This window comes from Chelonoidis abingdonii, chromosome 5, assembly GCF_003597395.2.
Source record: "Chelonoidis abingdonii isolate Lonesome George chromosome 5, CheloAbing_2.0, whole genome shotgun sequence".
Classification (NCBI taxonomy): Eukaryota; Metazoa; Chordata; order Testudines; family Testudinidae; genus Chelonoidis; species Chelonoidis abingdonii.
Window position 1 is genome coordinate 81,554,471 of NC_133773.1, and position 21,516 is coordinate 81,575,986.

Sequence of the window (21,516 nt, forward strand, 5' to 3'; positions counted from 1 at the left end):
CTTTAAGCCACCTTTGCACCTCTGCCCTCTGATCCTAGATTACTCTGGGAGTTGGAGTGGCCCCTGGCATACTGCAGACAGCCCTGGGGGCATGTCTAAGCCCCTGCACTTTCCCTGGGTTGCAGCACTTCATGCTGTGGCCCTGTTCCCACCCATGCCCCCTATACCTGGAGGTCTTTGGAATGCAGCCTTATAGCAGTCTTCTGCTGTGTTTCCATTGGGGAATTATCCCCCAGCCAGAAGTAGGGCCCCTTTATACCACTTTTTCTTTGAGTAAAGGGGCTGCAGCGGGGATGAGCATCTTACCCAGAGTTTCTAGTAGCTTGCATGGCCTGAAATATGTAACCCTTTATGATTCATTGTAAGAAGATTTGTAGGTAACAGAACTTTACATGTAGGATCCTCCAAATACCACTATGCAGCGTTCTTAACTCCACAGCTCTTGAGAACTATATACTTAGTATTGAAAAGGTTTTGAAAGTGAAACTTTGACTCTGCAAAGTTTCCTTAGAGTATGAATGACTGCTAAGGTTTTTTCAATATACTAACATGAAGTACACCACATCTGGAGCATTGGTAGAAGAAATGCAGTTTACGCCTGGGGGAAATCTGCAGCAAAAAATTAAACATTCTGCGCACAATATTTTAAAATTCTGCATGTTATTTGTCAAAATAACAATATAATCATGCCAGTTTCAATTATTTTGCTAATTTACTTCAAAATACCTGTCAGCAAGTATGTCTGTAACAATGCAGACAGCAACAACAAAAGAGATTACCCCAGGAGTAGAATGTTAAAGAAAACTCTGTTCACATGTATCCTCACTCCAGGATCAAGGTATAAATTCTCCTAAAGTAGAAGAGATGGGCAGAAAAGCAGAGAGCAGATTAGTCAGTTGAGAGAATGCATTAGCTTAGTGGGGTCTGTCCCCAGTCTCTTCCTAGGGAGAAGATGGCTGCTCCCTGCTTCTCTGAGAGCAAACAGACCCAAAGGCCCCCTTAGCTGCTCCTCTTCCCCCCTTCTTCAGCTTCCCCTCACTCAGGATCTTTGCCCCAGGGACTCACTGCCCCCTCAGTGTACAGCCCTATGTCCTCACCTCACCTTTCCCCTGGAGATTAACTCCCTTTTCCCACCTCACTGGCTCCCCCCAGGTTCCAACCCCCCCACCCCACTCCACCCCCTTCACCACCACTGGGGCCCCTCTGCTTCCTCCAGAGCTACCACCACCACCACCACTCCACCTCTCATACAAGAGGGGAGGGATACCTCAGTGGTTTGACCATTGGCCTGCTAAACCCAGGGTTGTGAGTTCAATCCTTAAGGGGGCCACTGAGGGATCTTGGGCAAAAATTGGTCCTGCCTAGTGAAGGCAGGGAGCTGGACTCAATGACCTTTCAAGGTCCGTTCTAGTTCTAGGAGACTGGTATATCTGCAATTATTACTATTACTCACCCCTACCACAGGGTACCCTGTGCTCCCCAGGGCCCTTGTACTCCCCCCTTCCACGCTGACTGACCACTTCCTTTCCTGCCCCACCTCCAGAGGCGCTAGTGCAGTGGAAGAAACTGACTATAGGAGCCACAGCCGCAGAGGTGGCTCTAGGTATTTTTCCGCTCCAAGCACGGCAGGCAGGCTGCCTTCCACAGCTTGCCTGCAGGAGGTCCCTGGTCCCGCAGATTCAGCAGCACGCCTGCAGGAGGTCCGCCGAAGCTGTGGAACCAGCGGACCCTCTGAAGGCATGCTGCCGAAGGCAATCTGTCTGCTGCCCTCGCGGCGACTGGCAAAGCGCCCCCCGTGGCTTGCCGCCCCAGGCACACGCTTGGAATGCTGGTGCTTGGAGCCACCCCTGCACAGCCGGAGAACCCTGGCTTCTGGAGGAGGGACCCTGCCTGCATGATGCTGCAGGTAAGAGCTCCGCCTGCAGCTGGGGCCGTGAGCAGACTCCTTGGCTTCCTTAAATGGTGCCCCTAGCCAAAGCTCCCTGTGGCTTCCCCACAGCTGCTTGGGTCAGCTTCATGCCTCTCTACAGAATGGGTGCAACAACAGGGGCAAGGGGTGTGCACTGGGGCTCCTTCACTCTGCAGCCTCCCCCACCCCACGACATGGACTTTTTGGCAAGGCTGCACCTCACCCTGACGCAGCGCAAGGGCCGGGCCTGCCCCAGAAACACCCCGGGGACCTGCCCCTCCATGCCAGGCACACTACAATAGCGAGCAAGAGGGACAGACTCTCACACGCACTCCCAGCACCACCTGCCACCCCCCACCTCCTCTAAGGTGGCAATTTAGATCTCTCCCAGCTGCTCCCGATGCCCAAAACCATGTGCCCATTCAGGACTGCTGCCAGGGAGGGGCACAGGACCCTTCTCATGGCTTCCTTGTCAGAATCTATTATTCTGTGGGGGGAGGGAAAAAAAAAATCTACAGGGTGCATGAATTCTGCACCTGCGCAGAATTCCCTCAGGAGCATATGGTTTATAATTAGCACAACTATTCTTTATTTGGAAGTCAAAGGAGACATTTCATGTTGTGTTTACAAATGTATTTCCTTCTGGATTAAAGGACTGCAGGCAAGTATCCATCCTACTCCAAATAGGATACAAAACAAACTTGGTATGGTCCAAATGCCTCTTTGGGGTTTGCCTTTACTGTTAAACAGCACATTAACTTCTCAGACTAAGCTCTCTTCAACTTGGCTTTTGTAGCATCCTTCCAATCTGCCTTTTGCTCTTTCTATCCCTTTTTATATGGAGCTGGCTTGGTGCTCATAGGACCTACCTGTCAACATGAATAAACTGAAATTACTCTGCAAGCTTTATACAGGGTTCTAACATCTTACATTATAGTGACTCAGCAGAAGAGGCCTATTCTCCTACAGAGGTCCCAAGAACTTCCCATCGTATTACATAGTGATGCAGATTCAAATGTTTTGACTATGAAAAACTAATCTATTCCTAGACTAAGAATTTCTTGATGTCAAAATGTTCTGTTTTTAAAATGGAGGGATGAACTGGTGTAACAGCAGATACTGTAAAAGACGTGCAACAGAAAAGTCATTCTTCAGACCATTTACTCACTCTGAAATGGAGCTCAACCTTTTTTTTTTAAAGATAGTTTTGTCAGTATTATGTCTTTTCTGTCTGACATGCTCCAGACACTGCAGAACAATAAATTTGTTCATGAGATATAGAGAATTCCTAGTGATATTTGCAACAATTGCATTTTAACATCCAAAAATTCATTGTTGCAGCAGCTACAAGAATTCCCCCCTGCCCCCCAATTATCAACCCAGGATAATTTGACATACCCCTTTATATTACATCTCTTACAGACGTACTGAAACAAACATGGAGTTTCCTAGTACAAGACTTTTGAGAATTGAGGTGGGGGTAGGAAAATTAGAAAGTACATTTTAAATTCTCAAATAGTCAGTCCAATCCACCTCAAAATTAGCACATAAAAAAACCCAACAACCTAGATTTCAGACCAAATTTCAGTTGGGAAACAATTATGGAAGTTGAAGGGAGTAAGGGGAAGGTCACAAATGACTGACATCTTACCATTACACCATAACGTCCCTTTAGGGGCTAAGTGGTTTTTGAACATTACACTTTATGTAATGACATCACAAATGTACAAAATATGCTTTGCATATGATTGCAAAAACAGAAGCACTCTGGAGTCTAGCACATGCTGTAATATAATAATAATGAGTCTCCTTTAGCATAGCAGATTTTAATAATACTTTAATAGTACTGGTAGGAAGCCAAATTACATAATGTCCCAAAATACAGAACAGAAAGCCTTTACAGAAAAAATAAAAGCTTACTGAAATATAACCATATTTAAAAAAAATATGATTATCTCTGGGATAAAAACATCTTCTAAACAAAGCCATTAGGCATATTTAATTTTAAAAAAAATCAAATTACAGAAAAGGCATTCAAATCTATTCCCAAACCTCAAAATTAAATTAAAAAGGATATTATTTTAGACAACATTTGTGAAAATGAAGGCACCGTGCCAGCATTAAGAAACAAGCTAAAATCACAATTACTACTTTTGGCATAGACAACCTCAACATGGGTTGAATATCTCTTGTTTCTCTCTGAGGACAAGAAATGATTCAGTTATTTTACAGGTTAATTCTGAGATAGAACTGTGTTGGATTGTCTAGTAGAAACTTAGACCAATAGACTTAACTTCCTTTTAGGCAAGAAAATCAACTTCAAATAAGATCCCATAGGTGAAAGTCCAATGATTTATTCACTTAGCCCCCATTAAGTTCAAAGTGTCTTGGGGAAAAGAATTCAAAGTCTCTCTAAACCGAATCCAACACAGAAAATTCTCCAAAACATAACTAAAAAACACACACCATATATTATAATGTAAGACAGCAATTAAAAGTAAAATCACTATCACATCTGCAAATAAAAGTACATTGCAACAGTACAGTTTGACACCACAATATTTTAAACTAATTGTTTTAACTTTTTAACAAAAATATTCTAGTGCTCCTGTAGATTGAATATCAATATTTGCATGGACATCTCCTCTTACATTTCATGTGGATTAGCTATTTAGTTCCCTGCGTCCAGTAAGGACAGATCCATATACGTAAGTGAGGTTTTCCAGCATGCTGTTACCTACAATAAATACTGCTGTTAGACTGTTTACAATGATTCTGACTCCACTTAACAGAGCACAGGATGGACATAGTAAGAATCAAAACCATTTTCTTGTAGTACATATGCTGTACTATGTTTTCCTCTACATAGTTCTAGATTTTAAAGCAGGCTTGAAAAAAATGCAGCAACCAAAAGTTTAGATGTAGATTCTGTATAACAAGGCTGACAGAGAAAAATTTTAGGCCTTACATTCTTCAGATGTCTACTTTAGCTGTAGTGGCTATTAAAAAGTTGTGTAACTTCAAGATGAAAGGGATTAGCAGCTTCTCAGAAAAGGATAATCACAATCTTCTAGAGATTTAATGAGCTGCTAACTCACATAGGCTTTTGACTTGGTCTGCCGTTAATTGAATCAAAGTCAATGATGATCTTATTGCACTTTGGTTTGAATTTCCTGAAAATAAGAAAAAATATGAATAGATATTAGCCAGTGAGTAGTTAAATGTTTTGTTTGCTTTGGCTCCAACTAAATTTTTTGAAGAAAAAAATTTTGTTCGATTCACTTAGCATTTTATCTCTATAGGAGTCAATTATAGTGCACCATACAGAGAGAAACCCGGACAAGAAAAACTAAGACAAAAAGACACATGGGGTTGTTTAGTCTGTATGTTCTTCACCTACTGGAGTTCATAAATTACCCAGGAGTCAAAGGATTTCTAATAACTTAGCTGCAGGAGGTGGCATCATGTTACCAGTTTTTCCTGCAAAATTTGATCTCTTTTCCTTTTCTGCCAGTTTTCACAGCAAACTTTAAAAGTTTACTTCAATAGTTTTTGAGGAAAGGGAATAGATTGTATTATGCATCATACAAGAAAGAAATAAACTGGCTAAGAAGGAATCATTTAAAAATTATAACTTTAGGATTGTAAAATTAATGTTGACACAAAATGCATCCTTTTACACCATTAGAGCATCTGCTACTGCAATTAGCAAGGGAGGTATTTGGGGATTGAATATATAATTTACAATCTACGAACAAACAAAGGATTATGTAAATAGTGTGAATTGTGGATTACTAGGCTCCACAATTCAGTTCCAGAGATTCATTAAGTACAACCTGTATCCTTAATAATCAATACAAAAGGTGAAAACAGTAAACCCACTAAAGGATATGTTGTTGACTACAGAAACCTTGAAGGATTATGATGCTCACTTTGTCCAGACCAGCAATCTGAAAAGCAAGTAACAACACTCACCATGGGGAAACTGTGGTAAGATTTCACTTGTAATGGAATGATTTATGCCTTACTTAGCCAAGTATCAGAGGGGTAGCCGTGTTGGTATGAATCTGTAAAAGCAGCAATGAATCCCATGGCACCTTATAGACTAACAGACATTTTGTAGCATGAGCTTTCGTGGGTGAATACTCACTTTGTCAGATGCATGTAGTGGAAATTTCCAGGGGCAGGTATATATATGCAAGCAAGCTAGAGATAACGAGGTTAGTTCAATCAGGGAGGATGAGGCCCTGTTCTCGCAGCTGAGGTTTGAAAACCAAGGGAGGAGAAACTGGTTTTATAGTTGGCAAGCCATCACAGTCTTTATTTAATCCTGAGCTGATGGTGTCAAATTTGCAGATGAACTGAAGCTCAGCAGTTTCTCTTTGAAGTCTGGTCCTGAAGTTTTTTTGCTGCAGGATGGCCACCTTAAGGTCTGCTATAGTGTGGCCAGGGAGGTTGAAGTGCTCTCCTACAGGTTTTTGTATATTGCCATTCCTGATATCTGATTTGTGTCCATTTATCCTTTTCCGTAGTGACTGTCCAGTTTGGCCGATGTACATAGCAGAGGGGCATTGCTGGCATATGATGGCGTATATTACATTGGTGGACGTGCAGGTGAATGAACCAGTGATGGTATGGCTGATCTGGTTAGGTCCTGTGATGGTGTCGCTGGTGTAGATATGTGGGCAGAGTTGGCATCGAGGTTTGTTGCATGGATTGGTTCCTGAGCTAGAGTTACTATGGTACGGTGTGCAGTTGCTGGTGAGAATACGTTTCAGGTTGGCAGGTTGTCTGTGGGCAAGGATTGGCCTGCCACCCAAGACCTGTGAAAGTGTGGGATCATTGTCCAGGATGGGTTGTAGATCCCTGATGATGCGTTGGAGGGGTTTTAGCTGGGGGCTGTATGTGATGGCCAGTGGAGTCCTGTTGGTTTCTTTCTTGGGTTTGTCTTGCAGTAGGAGGCTTCTGGGTACACGTCTGGCTCTGTTGATCTGTTTCCTTATTTCCTCGTGCGGGTATTGTAGTTTTGAGAATGCTTGGTGGAGATTTTGTAGGTGTTGGTCTCTGTCTGAGGGGTTAGAGCAGATGCGGTTGTACCTCAGTGCTTGGCTGTAGACAATGGATCGTGTGATGTGCCCGGGATGGAAGCTGGAGGCATGAAGGTAGGCATAGCGGTTGGTAGGTTTTCAGTATAGGGTGGTGTTAATGTGACCATCACTTATTTGCACCGTGGTGTCTAGGAAATTTCCACTACATGCATCTAACGAAGTGGGTATTGACCCACAAAAGCTCATGCTACAACACGTCTGTTAGTCTATAAGGTGCCACGGGATTCTTTGCTGTTTTTACTTAGCTAAGTAGCTTTAGTGGCAGAAAATACACGGACTTTAAAAGTGAATTTCAAATACTGCTGTACTGGTTCATGGCTATTTCTTAGCCCAGCAGGTAGCTTTCATCCTAAAATTTTCTCTGTCAGAATTGCTGTATTTGTAACATTTAAGAAGGTTTTATATTAATATTGTAAAACTTTTTGGAATTTTAAAGTCTCCCCATGACTGCGTAATTAGTTTCATCCATAGCATGTTATTGGTATCAAACTAGCTGTCAAACAGATTATCTTGAGATATCTCTGTCACTACTCCTAAAAAAAATCTACTCTTAACAGATCATTCAGATTCTCATTAGTTCAGGACAGATATTCCAGGTTTTATTCTTTTCCTTTAAGAAAGCAGACTGCGGAAGACCAGGGGTGATAGGGACTGATAAATGATTATACAAGAACCTCTTACCCTACGTGGCTGTGTGGTAGGATGACTGCCCCACACAGGTAGATGGAGGGTTAAAGCAGTCCTCAGGGAGGCTGCACAAAACCCTACCAATGGGAGGAGGGCATGTAGAGAGCCAATCAGCAGAAGGTTTGTTGTAGCAGCAAATCAGGGCCAGGGAGGGCCATATAAGAAGGGCTGCTCAACCCTGAAGTGCAAGAGAGAAGGACTGGCTGCCTTAGAGGTGTACCTTAGATAGAGCAGTACTGGGCAGGGTCAGGGGAGCAATAGGGAGGCTCCAGCCTGAGGACTGCCAGACTGAGGCCCCTGATACAAAGGGCCAGGCAGGTACTAGAGCTATGGGGAAGTGGCCCAGGGAAGAAGGCAGTGAGAGTTGGAGGAGTGGCAGCACGTGGCCACTGGCTAAAGGGTCCCTGGGTTGGGGCCTGGAGTAGTGAGTGGGCCCAGCCTACCCCCTCACCTGTCACAGAGGGAGTGGCCAGTAAACGGACTGCAGTTTACCCCTTGAGGCGAGGGGCCAGACCAAAGGCTACAGTAGGCTGCAGCGGAAAGTGGATGGACTAAAGACAGCCAATTCCCCTGGAGGGAGAAAGTGTAGTGGGGCACAGCCCGAGGACATGCCCAAAAGAGGATGCCATGGTCTGGGGAGTGATGTGCGTCTTAGAGGTGGAGGAGAATTGATGGTGGAGAGACACCACTAGAGAAAGGTGCACTGGCATCCAAGAGTTAATTCCCAGCACGGCCAGAAGGGGGTGCTGAGGTGGTGAGTCCTGCCCCATCACAAGCTGATTTAACTCCAGCTCAGACCGGTTGTGACAGAAGGTTATTACCCTTCCAACAGGGCTCCATGGTCTACATAAAATGAATTGGTGGTTTCAGTCCAGCTCCTATGAGTACACACACCAGAAACCACCACCCCAATTGGCAATCTTGATGGCAGTCTCAGGAGAAAGGCCAAGGATTGAATGAACATTGGGGTGAAAAGGTAGGTCACTCCCAAATCCGACGAGATTGGACAGCACCTGCTGGGGTTCTCCAGGGACCAGACTTTCAAAGACTATCAAAGGTGCTGAATTGACTGGTACTAAATCTGCATGGGAGTTTTTGTAAGAGAATTAACTGTACCACACAAAAGTTACATAACGTAAGGAGAAAAAGCTTTTGCCTAAAGGTTATCTTCCCTCATACATCAATTTCTTCATTTTCACATTTAAAAAAAGTCAACCACCGCCACCAGTCAAGGCTCTGTCTTACCTGTATATAATTCCAGCTAAATCAAACAGGCGCCGGGCAGCTGTCATTTCAGGGCTATCATGGTATTTGTCAGACATAAAAATAACTTCTTTTATACCTAGAAACATTATGAAAAAAGACATGCTACAATTACAAGCAGAAATAAATATGGTAGGAGAAAATTTAGATGTATACAAAGGCTAAAAAGAGCACCTATCCATACACTCTAGGTGCCACATCACATTAAAGAATGGAGCAGTACAAAATAGAGCTGTTCAGAAAATAGCCTCTCCGTGGAAAATTTTTGGTGAAAATAAAAAGTTCAAATTTTCCCTGAAAAACAATTTTCAGCCAAAACCTCAAAAGTATATGGGTGGCTTTTTGTTTGTTTTTTAAATGAAGAGCTGAAGTTTTCCATGGAAAGCATACACTTTCTGTGAAAAGTTTCATTTAGCTGAAAACTCAGTTTTCCATCAACAACAATTTTGATGGAAATTTTTCACTTAGTCTGTGTACAAACCAATATGACTCATCACAATTAAGCTAGGCAGCAACTTAAAATCTCAAGTCTCCAGCCACCTTTCAAAAATTCCCTATTTTTCAAATACACGTCCTAGATATGGGTAACTGACTGTGCCCCAGCTCTTAATTAACTACTCTTGCCTAAAATATGTCAGAGGAGAAATGAAGAGGCAGAACCAGGGGTGATTACAAATTTTTCAATGGCTACCACATTTTCTCTGTTAAAATGCATCCCTAATTATAACTATTAACATTTAGCTATTTAACTACTGATCAAAGCACACAAAGAAAATGAACCACCATATTGTGAAGAGCTGCAAATCTGAGTGGAATCTTATTTTGGTGTCATAAATGAGTACATCTTGGTTTGGATTCCAAACAACGCTAGTTCTTTTTCACCCCTGTTACAATCCCTGTAAAGTTCAGAAGGCATTAACTGTGGATTAATTTGGTTCTTCTAGAATCTTGATCATCAGTGTCACGTTTACTCCCCCCCTCTCCTGGTCTCTCTGTGTATATCAAGGTAGAGGTGTACCCCCACCTCCATAGGAATCAGACTTTTTAACTCTGAAGTCCTTTTATCTGGTAGATCCCAGTATCACCAAACATTCACAGCATATGGGACACAAGTTATAGGATCTCAAACTAAAATTTGGGTCCTCTTGTCTTTCTAGCATATATCTAGATGCACTTACTTGGGAAGCCATTGAATTACTTCCTTGTTTGTTTTTCTAATAGCACCAACATAAATCAGATTAATGCATCAAGGAAGAAGTCTTATTAGCCAATACAGAATAACTTTCCCTCACTGATCTAGTTATATGCAGGACTTTGTCTATATGAACACTCAGGTTGCAGAAAGCCTGGCTACTCCACACTAAGCCTGCCATGCACTAAGTATCTGAGGACCTTGCTGCCGTGCACTAAAAGTTCCTTATTGCATTCCAATCTACTCCTGTTTCAAAGCAGGATAGATTAAATCACATTAGGGGACTTTTAGTGCATGGCAGCAGGATCCACACAGACACTTAGTGCCACCGGTATATGGGGTGTTCACTTGTCCGCGGGGAGAACCCACAAATTTTTCCCCAGAGCCAAATTCCATTTTCTGCCCTGCCCCCACGTGTGGCAGGAGTCCTAGTCCCATTGGGTGATACCCTGGATTCCATGATGAGGAGAGGGAGTGGACTGCATCCTTGCCCCCGGGGTTTGCACTCTATGATGGCTGTGGAGTCCCTCTTTTCCTCCCTATGTGTTGGAGTGAGGCAACCAGCGCTTCCTCCCATCTGCCTCAGGTCTATTTACATTTTTATAAATCATTATGCAGTTATAGATGAAGGAACAAATGTCTTTTCCCCTCCCTCCTGCTCTAGTGGGTACCATATGGTTAGCAGCATTCTTACCAGTCTCAGTGTCCCTTCTCTCAGTGAAGTTTGGATACACAGCACCTTTCACTTGTGACTTAGTTTCACCCATTTCTCCTTGTGATTTTGGCTACAGCAGTGCTCAGCTCTGTCTCAGTTTCCTTGGTAAAGGGTAGGCAGTGAGCTAGCTTCCCTAGTCACAGAGTCAGACTTCAGAGAATTTACATGTGGACCTGTGTGACTGTCATCTACCATGCAGAAATGGATAGAGGTCCTTCACTTTATACACTTGTTCACAGATGCTGCACATGTAGCTTTACCTTAAGAGCCTGTCCCTACGGTCACAAGTAGGTGGAAATTATACACCCCCCTTCCATCCTAGCCTCTCCATTCACATTTTGGATAACAGCTTCACTCACTCTTATGGCCTGATACCAGTCTTTTGTTTGTACAGGGAAAAGATCAGGATTTTGGCTTAAGCTTATACTATATCATACTCAAGTTTTAATACATCAAAATGGTATATCTTCTAGCATCCCAAACACCAATATTCTCTAACCTTCCTGGGTATGTAGAGGAAGGTGGATCAAAGGCAGGACGAAGGGTTCTACCTTGAGTACCTTCATTCATATTTTACATTCTCCCAGAATTTGAGGAGATTTCACTACATGAGGTCAGAATATAGTTCAATCAGTCCCGAAATCACTATACCCTGTAAATGTCTCTCCATTAACTTTCACCTTCTGTTCTCTCAAGAGATAACCCCTTCATAAACACATATTTTGTTAACTCAGAGTTTTAGGAGTTTAGACAGGGAGTTTTATGGAACCAAAGTTTACTGCAGTTACACCTAATAATCTGAAAAAAGGCAAAACATTCAGGCCAGCACACTTGCTGCAGTGGTGTAGATTTATAACAATTGTAATGAAAGATATAATTAAAGTAGGATCATAGAAGTCTTATGACATTTACGAGCAAAGATATTTTAAAATCTTAAAATATCTATCTACCATGTATTACATTCAAATTAAAGTTTCATGTATATACTCTCAACAGACATTGTGTCAGGCAGAAGTTTATTTCTTTTCCCCATACTCTATTCTGTGTATCAGAGCACAGTAAACTGACAGTAATGATATGCAATGCCTGTGCTGTTCTTTGTCAGCGCCTGGTCTAAGAAGTTGTAAACCTAAATTAAAAACACGCTAAGAATCACAGAGGATGCAATTAGCACTGGAAAAACTTGGCACCACTCAAATGCAAAAACACAAGAAGTATCTTATGAAGTTGATAGTGCAATTAATTTAGATCTAAACAACAGCAAATTAAAATCAAATAAATCTGTTATAAGGTACTGATGAGCAAGCAGTGCTGCAACTCTGATGAATCGAGCTGGCATCATTGCTCCTTACCTGCCTGGATGATGAGCTTTGCACATTCATTACATGGAAACAAGGCAACATACATGCTGCAACCTTTCACATCAGCTGAGTTTTTGTTCATAATGGCATTCAATTCAGCATGGCACACTGGATTTAAAAAAAGCAGAAGAAAAATATTCATAATACTGTTCATTAAAATGAGTCAATCTAAAATTAACTAAGTGTTAAGAGGTAGCTGCTTGCATTCTTTCAAAGTCAAATAACCTGACTTGTTCATTATAGAGGGAAAAGAAAAAAATTAAACCAGAAATACCAAGATTAATGAAGGTCAATTGTTCTGACCAGACTGCTGATTAGGAATGAAATCATTAAGCACATTGGCATTGCCATTTCCTAGCACCTATAGTAGGCAACAAAGCTCTAGGGCTGAAACTACTTGGTCTTCAACCACCCTAAGTATAGCAATATCTCACAGCTTCACAACTCTAGAGTATCTAACTGCCAATATAAAACAGCTCATTTATTGTTTACATGCACAGACAGGAACATTCTTATGGCTACACAAGTGCTATGTGCACTCTTAAGAGCAGGAGAATCATGAAGTAAAACCGAGCAGTTCTGTCCTCAGGGTGTCAGAACTGCTCAGCTTTGCTGCATGATTCTCTCATCCTGTGAATACACAAGAGACACTCATAACCATAAGAAATGTCCTTATCTTTAATGTTAAGTGAGTATACTGATCATGAAAAGATGCCAGCTTTCTTGAATGAAAAAAACAAAGTCCTCTATTTCGCTAAAGCACAGATATAGCAAAGGCAGCAGCTTCACTGTATCATTCCACCAGCATGTCTCAGCTCTTAAGAACAGACCACATCTATAGGTCTAAATTCTCATACTGGACACATCAAGAGGCTATTTAATGTTTTGCAAACTGGAGTATATTTCAGTTTCCCTGGACATTCAATCATTTAAGGCCCCTGGGCAGGGCAGGGCAGGGCAGTGATGTGTGCAATATAAAATACTGGATAGATGAAGTAGATGGCAGTTCCAGAAGAGTACACCCTGCTAAGTAGTATCAAGAACAATAGTGGATTTTGTGATTCGGATACCTGATGAGTAGAAAAAGGACTGAGATCACCAACGTATTATATAGATAGAATTCCAGAAATGCCACTCTGTGGGTCTGAAGCCCGTTATGTCTGTAGAGTCAGTGTGAAGTGATGGAAACAGCCATAAGCAGGGTTAAGAGATCTTTTTGTTTAGAATGTCACCAGGCTGAATCATCTCTGGGTTCTTCAGTCTGTTACTGTCCAGTATTTAAGTTCTCAGCCATTTTGACATTACAAATTACACTGGATAGTGTACAGCTACAACGAGGCATGTATTTATGCCAGGCCAAGATTCTCAGGCCTGGTCTATACTACTGAGTTAAGATGTTTTATGTCAACCTAAGTCGACTTAATTATGTCAGTGTATACACTACAGCATTGTCCCACTGATGTAAGTGCCTCATTATATTGACGTAACTCCATCTCCACCAGAGACATAGGGTTTATGGAGGTTAGGGCAATTAATGTCTGTGTAGACACTGCATTCTGTACGTTGTCTGTTGTCTTTCTTATCAATTTCACAGTGCTGGTTCTCAAACTACCAGGAGGTATGAACTGTGTTTTTCCCCTTTTTTTTTTAAAAAAAGGTTCCAGCTGTCAGCCCTGGGTCATTGGGGCTGGTGCAGAAGGCTTGTGTACAGCCGGGGGTGGGGGGGAGGGATAAAAGGGACAGCTGGACCACCCACTCCCACAGCTGTTATCCTGAGCCCCACCACAGTGGCTTGGACTCGCCTCCCCTGCCCCCACCCATTCACTGGGAGGCCGTCCATACTCTCCTTCTCCCCTTCCCTCAGTCCCCCACCTGGAGGTGACAGTGGGGTTCCGGCTGACAGCCTTAAGGCTGCAGCAGCAGTGCAAAAGTAAGTGTGGAAAATTGGTGCTATGTTTGTGTGGAAAGTGATAGATACTTTAACATGGGCATAGTTTTGGGGGACAGGGGATGGCATTTCCCCACCCCCCAAACTGCAAGTTTTGGGCAGGTGGCCACCGCTACATACCTGCCAAGGCTTGTAGTATGGTGGCTGGGGGGAGACAATGCTGCTGCAAAGTGCAGCCCCTGCCTGCGCTGGTTTGCACTTGCCTGAGGCTTGCAGTTTGGAGGGGTAATGCTGCCAGTTCCCCCAACTACACCCATGTTAAAAAGTGGGAGGCATGGTCCCCAGGCCCCTAGTTCTGGCACGGGTCCCCCCCCACCCCCGCTTATACAATGGTTCCAGCACCCTTGCCTCCATGCCATGGTAAGGCTTTGGATAAGACACTAGAAGGTGAACAGTCTGGTTAATGTGAAATTCAGAAAAACACCTTAGGGATGAATTTGAGATGCAGGTGCAAAAACACTTTGTCCTTGTGAAAACTATGCATGTCAGGTCCACCACAAAGGCCCCAAGCTCCCCCCGCTCCTCTACTAGTGGAGGTAATTGGCTGCCAGGAAGGCAACATTCATCAATAGGTGAAGAAGAGAACAGGAGGACAAAGGCTCAAATGGTGGTCTTATAAGCACAGAGAGGTAGAATCCTACAAATCTGCAGATACCTGCTTTATAGGATCTCAAAGGTGGGAAAGCAGCTGTCTGCAGCTCAGAGCCTAGAAAGCTGCTTCCCCACATTCCAGATCCTATATTCCCTCTCTGCATACTTACTTACTTTGCAGAAGTGGCTGTCTCCCTCTACAACTGATGTGATATGGCAATGACATCAGGAGAGGTTTCCTAAATTGCTTGGCTGCTAAACCATCAGGATAGGAGCACGGGGGATTTTGCTCCGTCTTGACCTATGACTGCCTCTCTCTCTGTACACAGGGGAGAGAGAATATAGGATCTCAAAGATGGGGAAGTGCAGACAGCTGCTTCCCCACCTTTGAGATCCTATATACAGTACACACGCATGCACACAGACACTCCTCCCAAGATGCAATGCAGATCCCAGGTTGGATACAAGCTGATTCTTGAGGATGTGGATCGAATGCGGATCCACATTTTTGTATCCGCACAGGGCTCTACAGAGAGGACAAGGTTCAGATGCCATGTAGGGACTGGTTGAGAACTGGAAGGAATGTCCTTATGATATCCTTCAGGAACCTTGCAGTAGTGGAACGGGTAAAGACTGAGCATGCCTCCACACATGGCCTTCTAAAATTTCCCCCACCTCACCAAGATCTTCATCAGAGGCAAGGTCCCCACAGACAGAACACAAACTCAAACCAGCACCAGACCCTACCACAACAACAGATGCAAAACCTGCATACGTATCTCCGCTACTGCAATGATCAATACTTACCTTCCCAACACGCGTTTCAAAATTCATGGGTTCTACAGATGCCTACGACAGCATGTGGTATACATCAACCAATGTATCAAATGCCTCAACAACTGAAATCAGATAATCATAAGGCTCTTGAATGAACTCACACAGGAAAATGATAAAAGATAAAAACACTATCACCCATGGGCAAACAATCATTTTGTATCTGACCTCTCAGTACTCATCCTCAAAAGGAAACCTGCATAAACCCTGCATAACAAGTGAGCCTGGTAACTTAAATTCATAACTCTGCTGGACTCTAAAAACCATGGACTCAGAGACCATGGTTTTATGGCTCATTACATCAGTTTGTAGACACATCCCACCGCTTGCTAACCCTTAATTGTCCATTTCATTTTAAGTGATCCCCCTACAACGTGTGTTAATCTTTCATGCTTAACCTGTCCCAACTTGTATTTAGCTTAGACACACTGATTTCCTTCTTGAAACCTGAAGAGCAGCTCCGTGATGCTCACAAGCTTGTACTTTCCAACAGAAGTTGGTCCAATAGATGCTATTATGTCACTTGCCTTGTCTCACATATATAAATATAATAAATAGACATCTTGTCTGATTTGACCTGAATGTGCATGGACCAGATAGTAAATAGAAATGTTTTGAATGCCTCATGCACTGCCCGAAGCTCAAGCAGGTTGATATGAAGCCTGGATTCCTGTGGGAACCAGGAACCTTGGGCTGTCTGGTCATCCAGATGTGCTCCCCATCCTAGAGATATCTTTATGATAAATGTCTTTGCAGGTAGTGAAGGAATAAAGAGAACTCTCTCAAATACTTTGAAGTCTCACCAGGTGAGGGACGTCAGCATGTTCTATGGAAGTGAGACCTTCCCGTTCAAGGAGCCTGTGCTGAACCAGACCTGGAGGCACCATAAAAGCAGACATAGGTGATGCGCATGTAGTGGTCATGTGACTGACATTCTGCTCACGACACCTAGAACTGTAAGCCAGTGCGTTACCCCAGAGCCTCAGCAAAAGTGACAGTGTGTGTCAGCTCCTAGCCATACCAGTCTGTCTGATTCACCAGCAAACTCTGAGATTCTTCCAGGCCAATGCTTGCTTTGCAGGTAACAATCAGTGAACCCCAGTTCCCCAGATGTCTCCCTATAGCATCTACTCTCTCTCATTGGACACTCACAGAAGTTAAGTTTGCAACCTCCAAAGAGACAGTGCACATACCAGTTTGTTAGTTTAGTTGAGGACTCACACTTATATTGAAGAATAACAGTGCTAAGATGGTTTACAATAAAACTAAGAATAAGTTTATTAACGAAGAACAGAGATTTAGGTAACACTAAGTAAGAGGAAAGAAAGGTATGGTTACAAACAAAACTAATACAAAGAACATTTTCTAGTGACAAACTTAATTTTAGCAAATTACAATCTGTTTAATCTTTCTTATATCAACTTAAACAGCATCTCTAGCCCCTCCCTCCGCCCCCCAGGCTAAGGGATCCAACTTTCACAGGCTCAGAAAGTGCTGTCCCTTAAGTAACGAATATTTAAAAATTCATATTTGGTCCTCTTGTGTTGCCCAAAGTCCACTGTCGCTGCCTCAAGAGCCAGGAAGGCTTCTTAGAATGCAGTCTCAGGCCCCAGTGTGCTCACTAAACTGTTGCTTGTTAGTTTGATTGCTTTGTTTACTTTATATGTAAATGCACTTTCACTGTCCCCTAGCTTTACCTTGCTTAAATTTACAGTGGAGACACAGGAACACAATATTCTTTTGTTCAGCACAGGCTGAGTTTATGCACTGCCTCCCCAAACACATTTCCAGAATGCATATGTAAGTGTTTGTACACAACCCATACATGCATCACACAAAGAATGACAAAGGTATAATTTGGCGGTAGCTGCTGCTTGCACTTCCTGGTGTGATTGACCTGTGAGCAGCCAATCATTCAAGTCCGAAATATCAGATTGCCCTGTTTGCAAAGGCACACTGAGGCCACCACCACAAGCATCTTTGTAAAGACTGCTTCTTAAACTGAGACTGTTAGAGCTAACAATTTTACAATATCCTGTGGGTAAATCCTCCCTTCCCTCTGTACACGACAATAGTGTCAGAACATATGCTAACATGGTTATTTCTACTGCTAACAACATCTTTGGAGAATATTCTCCAAGCCACTTTTTCAGAATGGAAGCCAACATTGGAACCTTATCTGCAGTGTTGAGTTTTTACGAATGCTTTAGTAAAACAAAAAAAAAAATAAAAAAAAAGTGTGGGGGGGACTAACTTGACTACTCTTTAGCATGAATATATTTCTTACTAGTATCTTATTGCCTACTTTATCACATTTCTACTTCCTTTCACCATATTGTCTCATGTTGAATGTCTGATCTAGTGTTATGATCCAATATTTAACCCAAAGTCTTTCCTACTGTACAAGAGGCCCTTCTTCACACTATTCCTGTTGCTTTCTGCATATCCTCTATCTTGCCATGAAAATGTCCTCAGTGGATTGTAATGTCAAACTACTCTTCCTACCTAATAAAAAAATTTTTTAGCCCAAACACTGATAAGAACCATATGAACATTAATACTGTTACGTTTACTTGCTTGACCAAGAGGTTTGATAACAGATCACTATAAAATTTCACATAGTAAGTAGCAGTCACAAAGGAAATCCAGTGAAAAGTTTGATTTTTCTATGTTACCATGCATTCATTAACAATTACCATTTGAAACACATTTCAAAGTGTTTTGAAATATTATGCACTAGAGATGGTGCTGTAAATACATAAAATTCATTATGTTATAAACTCTTATTTTACTATAAAACAGAGTTAAATAGTAACGCTTGCTTTATTAACAATGTGGTTAGTTGGGCAGTATGAGAGTTTATGAACTATGCGATCCTTGTATGTGCCTTATGGGAACATATTGCCAACTTTTGTGGTTTTAAAGCAAGCGTCATATTTGGTGTGTTTCCTGAAAGTCCCAGCTCCTGGACTTGTGTGAATATGTGACAATCTCAGCTTTAATTAAAATAAAGTATGTTTCCAGCCCTCCTGGTACTGTAGAAAAGCTTGAAAATGTAACTTGAGTGCACCCTAGAAGTTCAAATAAATCCCTAATAATTCATCGGGGGGGGGGGTCACACTAACAATTTTTGAATGCCTTAAGTTGTCAATACAGAAATTTAAATATTAACATCAAATCAGGTTTTACTTTGTCAGCTTGTTACTGTGGAAAGGGATCTGGGGGTCATAGTGATCACAAACTAAATGAGTCAACAGTATAATACTATTGCAAAAAAACCACAAACATTCTGAGATGTATTAGTAGGAGTGTTGTAAGCAAGACATGAGAAGTAATTCATCAAACTCTACTCCACAATGATTAGGCCTCAAGTGGAGTATTGTGTCTAGTTCAGGGTGCCACATTTCAGGAAAGATGTGGACAAATTAGAGAAAGTCCACAAAAGAGCAGAAAAAATTATAGGTCTAGAAAACATGACCTATAAGGGATATTGAAAAAATTGAACTTATTTAGTCTGTAGAAGAGAAGGCTGAGGGGGGACATAGTTTTCAAGTACATAAAAAGTTGTTACAAGGAGGGATAAAAATGGTTCTCTTTAACTGCTGAGGATCAGACAAGAAGTAATAGGCTTAAATTGCAGCAAGGGTGGTCTAGGTTGGACATTAGGAAAAACTTTGTAACTGTCAGGGTAGTTAAGCACGGAAAAAATTGCCTATGGAGGTTTTAGAATCTCCATCTTTGGAAATTTTTAAGAGCAGGTTAGACAAATCCCTGACAGGGATGATCTAGACAATACTTAGTCCTGCCCTGAATGGAGGAGACTGGACTAGAAGATCTCCTGGGGTCCCTTCCAGTCCTATGATTCTATGAAAATAATGAACCTGTAACTATATCTATTTTAAAACACTTGCTTAAAATATTTTTCAGAGGTTAGCATCTGAGGTTATTTACAAAGAGCCCATGCCCTAACAAAATTATAATGCTGATACTTAGAACAAAGCCAGTTTGTTTCATTTGTTTCAAAGCACATACTGTGGAATGAATGTATATTTATGTTTTATACCATGCACATTTTATTAAATCTATTTTCAAATATTTACAGCTTCAGGTTTGCTCAATTTATTCTTTATATAATGGCTCAAAGGTTTCCCATATCTGCAAGTCTTTTTATGCAAAATCTTTAGACTGTTTGTGTCATAAACAGATAGTAGGAGTTAATAGAACAGAAGTACTTTATATCTCTTTTGACTGTAAAGGGTTAACAAGTTCAGTAAGCCTGGCTGTCACCTGACCAGAGGCCATCAGGGGACAGATATTTTCAAATCTTGAGGAAGGAAGTTTCTGGTGTGTGCTGTTAGTTTTTGTTGTTGTTCTCTCTGGGGCTCAGAGGAACCAGACGTGCAACCAGGTTTCTCTCCAATCTCTCCGATACAGGCTCTCTATAGTTCAAAATAGTAAGTACTAGATAGATAAGGCGAGCTAGACTTATGTTTGTTTTCTTTATTTGCAAATGTGCATTTGGCTGGAAGGAGTTCAAATTTGTATTCTGCTGAAAGGATTTTAATTTTTTACTTGTATACTTAGGCTGGGGGGTATTCCCAGTGTCTATAGCTGAAAAAACCCTGTACCTAATCCATCTTAAATTTACAAAGATAATTTTTACTGTTTTTTCTTTAATTAAAAGCTTTTCTTGTTGAAGAACCTGATTGTTTTTTTTTTCTGGTGAGACTCCATGGACTGGGTCTGGATCCACCAGGAATTGGTGGGGAGAAGAGGGGAGAGAAAGGTTAATTTCTCTCTCAGGATTACTCTCCTCTCTCAGGGAGAGTCTGGAAGAGGGAAAGAGAAGAGAGGGGAGGTGAATTTCCTCTCTGTTTTGTGATTCAAGGAGTTTGATCACAGTAACGGTGGGGGAAAGGGTTTAATTTCCTTGTGTTAAGATCCAGAGGATCTGGGTCTTGGGGGTCCCCAGGCAAGGTTTTGGGGGGACCAGAGTGTACCAGGCACTGGAATTCCTGGTTGGTGGCAGCGCTACAGGTTCTAAGCTGGTAATTAAGCTTAGAGGAATTCATGTTGGTACCCCATCTTTTGGACACTAAGATTCAGGGTGGGGAATTATACCATGACAGTTTGTCTCACAAATATTTCTAGATTACTGTGGAAACAGAGGACTTCAAGTGAATGAAGCAACAAGCATTAGTAGACATATGCTGATATGAGAAAAACTGGAGTACTTTAAGTTTCACGTGAGAGGACACAGACAAATCTATGGATCTGATGACTTGCTAACAAAGCCAGAGGGCATTCAGTTTCAACTCCAGTTGAAATCAAAAGTTTGATCTAATTATGAAAAAGCTTCTGCATGTTGTACTGAACATATACTTTTAGGTTCAGCTTTCAGCAAGCTCTTAATAAATCAACCATTCAAGACTAACCACACACACACACACACTCTGAGAGCCCGTATTGGCAAGAGACTGAAGGCTTGAACCGGCAAAGTGCCTCCCTGTGGGATACTGAATGCCCTCCTCTGGAGGAGTGGAGGGCACTCAACAGCTTGCTGTCCCAGCCCTATTAAATCATTAAACGTTTGTCTGTTTAAAAACGTGAATACTGAAAGGAGATTCACAGTGTCCAATTTCAAGAATCACAACACATTATCCAGGTACTATGGTGCTCCACCACAATCACTATAGTATCCGAGTACCCTGCAACCTTTAACATATTTATCTGCACACCACCCCTGTCAGGTAAAGCAACTACTAATTACCCCAATTTTACAGAGAGTAAATTAAATTAAGACAGGGTGAAACTCTGACCCCACCGTAAATACAGTTTTGCCAGTGATGTCAAAGGGCCTGGATTTCACTGAGAGGGTCTCACAAGAAGTATGTAGGAGACTTGAGAA

At 42.1% G+C, this 21,516-nt stretch overlaps 1 protein-coding gene across 1 annotated transcript in view; it reads right to left on the minus strand.

The window, feature by feature from the left end:
• Window positions 1-3,719: 3,719 nt before the first annotated feature.
• The window catches only part of DCTD (dCMP deaminase), a 35,331-nt gene continuing 17,534 nt past the window's right edge, over window positions 3,720-21,516 (minus strand). Inside the window, 3 exon segments of the mRNA XM_032781115.2 lie at window positions 3,720-5,082; window positions 8,950-9,046; window positions 12,227-12,343. Coding sequence (XP_032637006.2) covers window positions 5,004-5,082; window positions 8,950-9,046; window positions 12,227-12,343 — 293 coding nt within the window. The 3' untranslated portion in view covers window positions 3,720-5,003.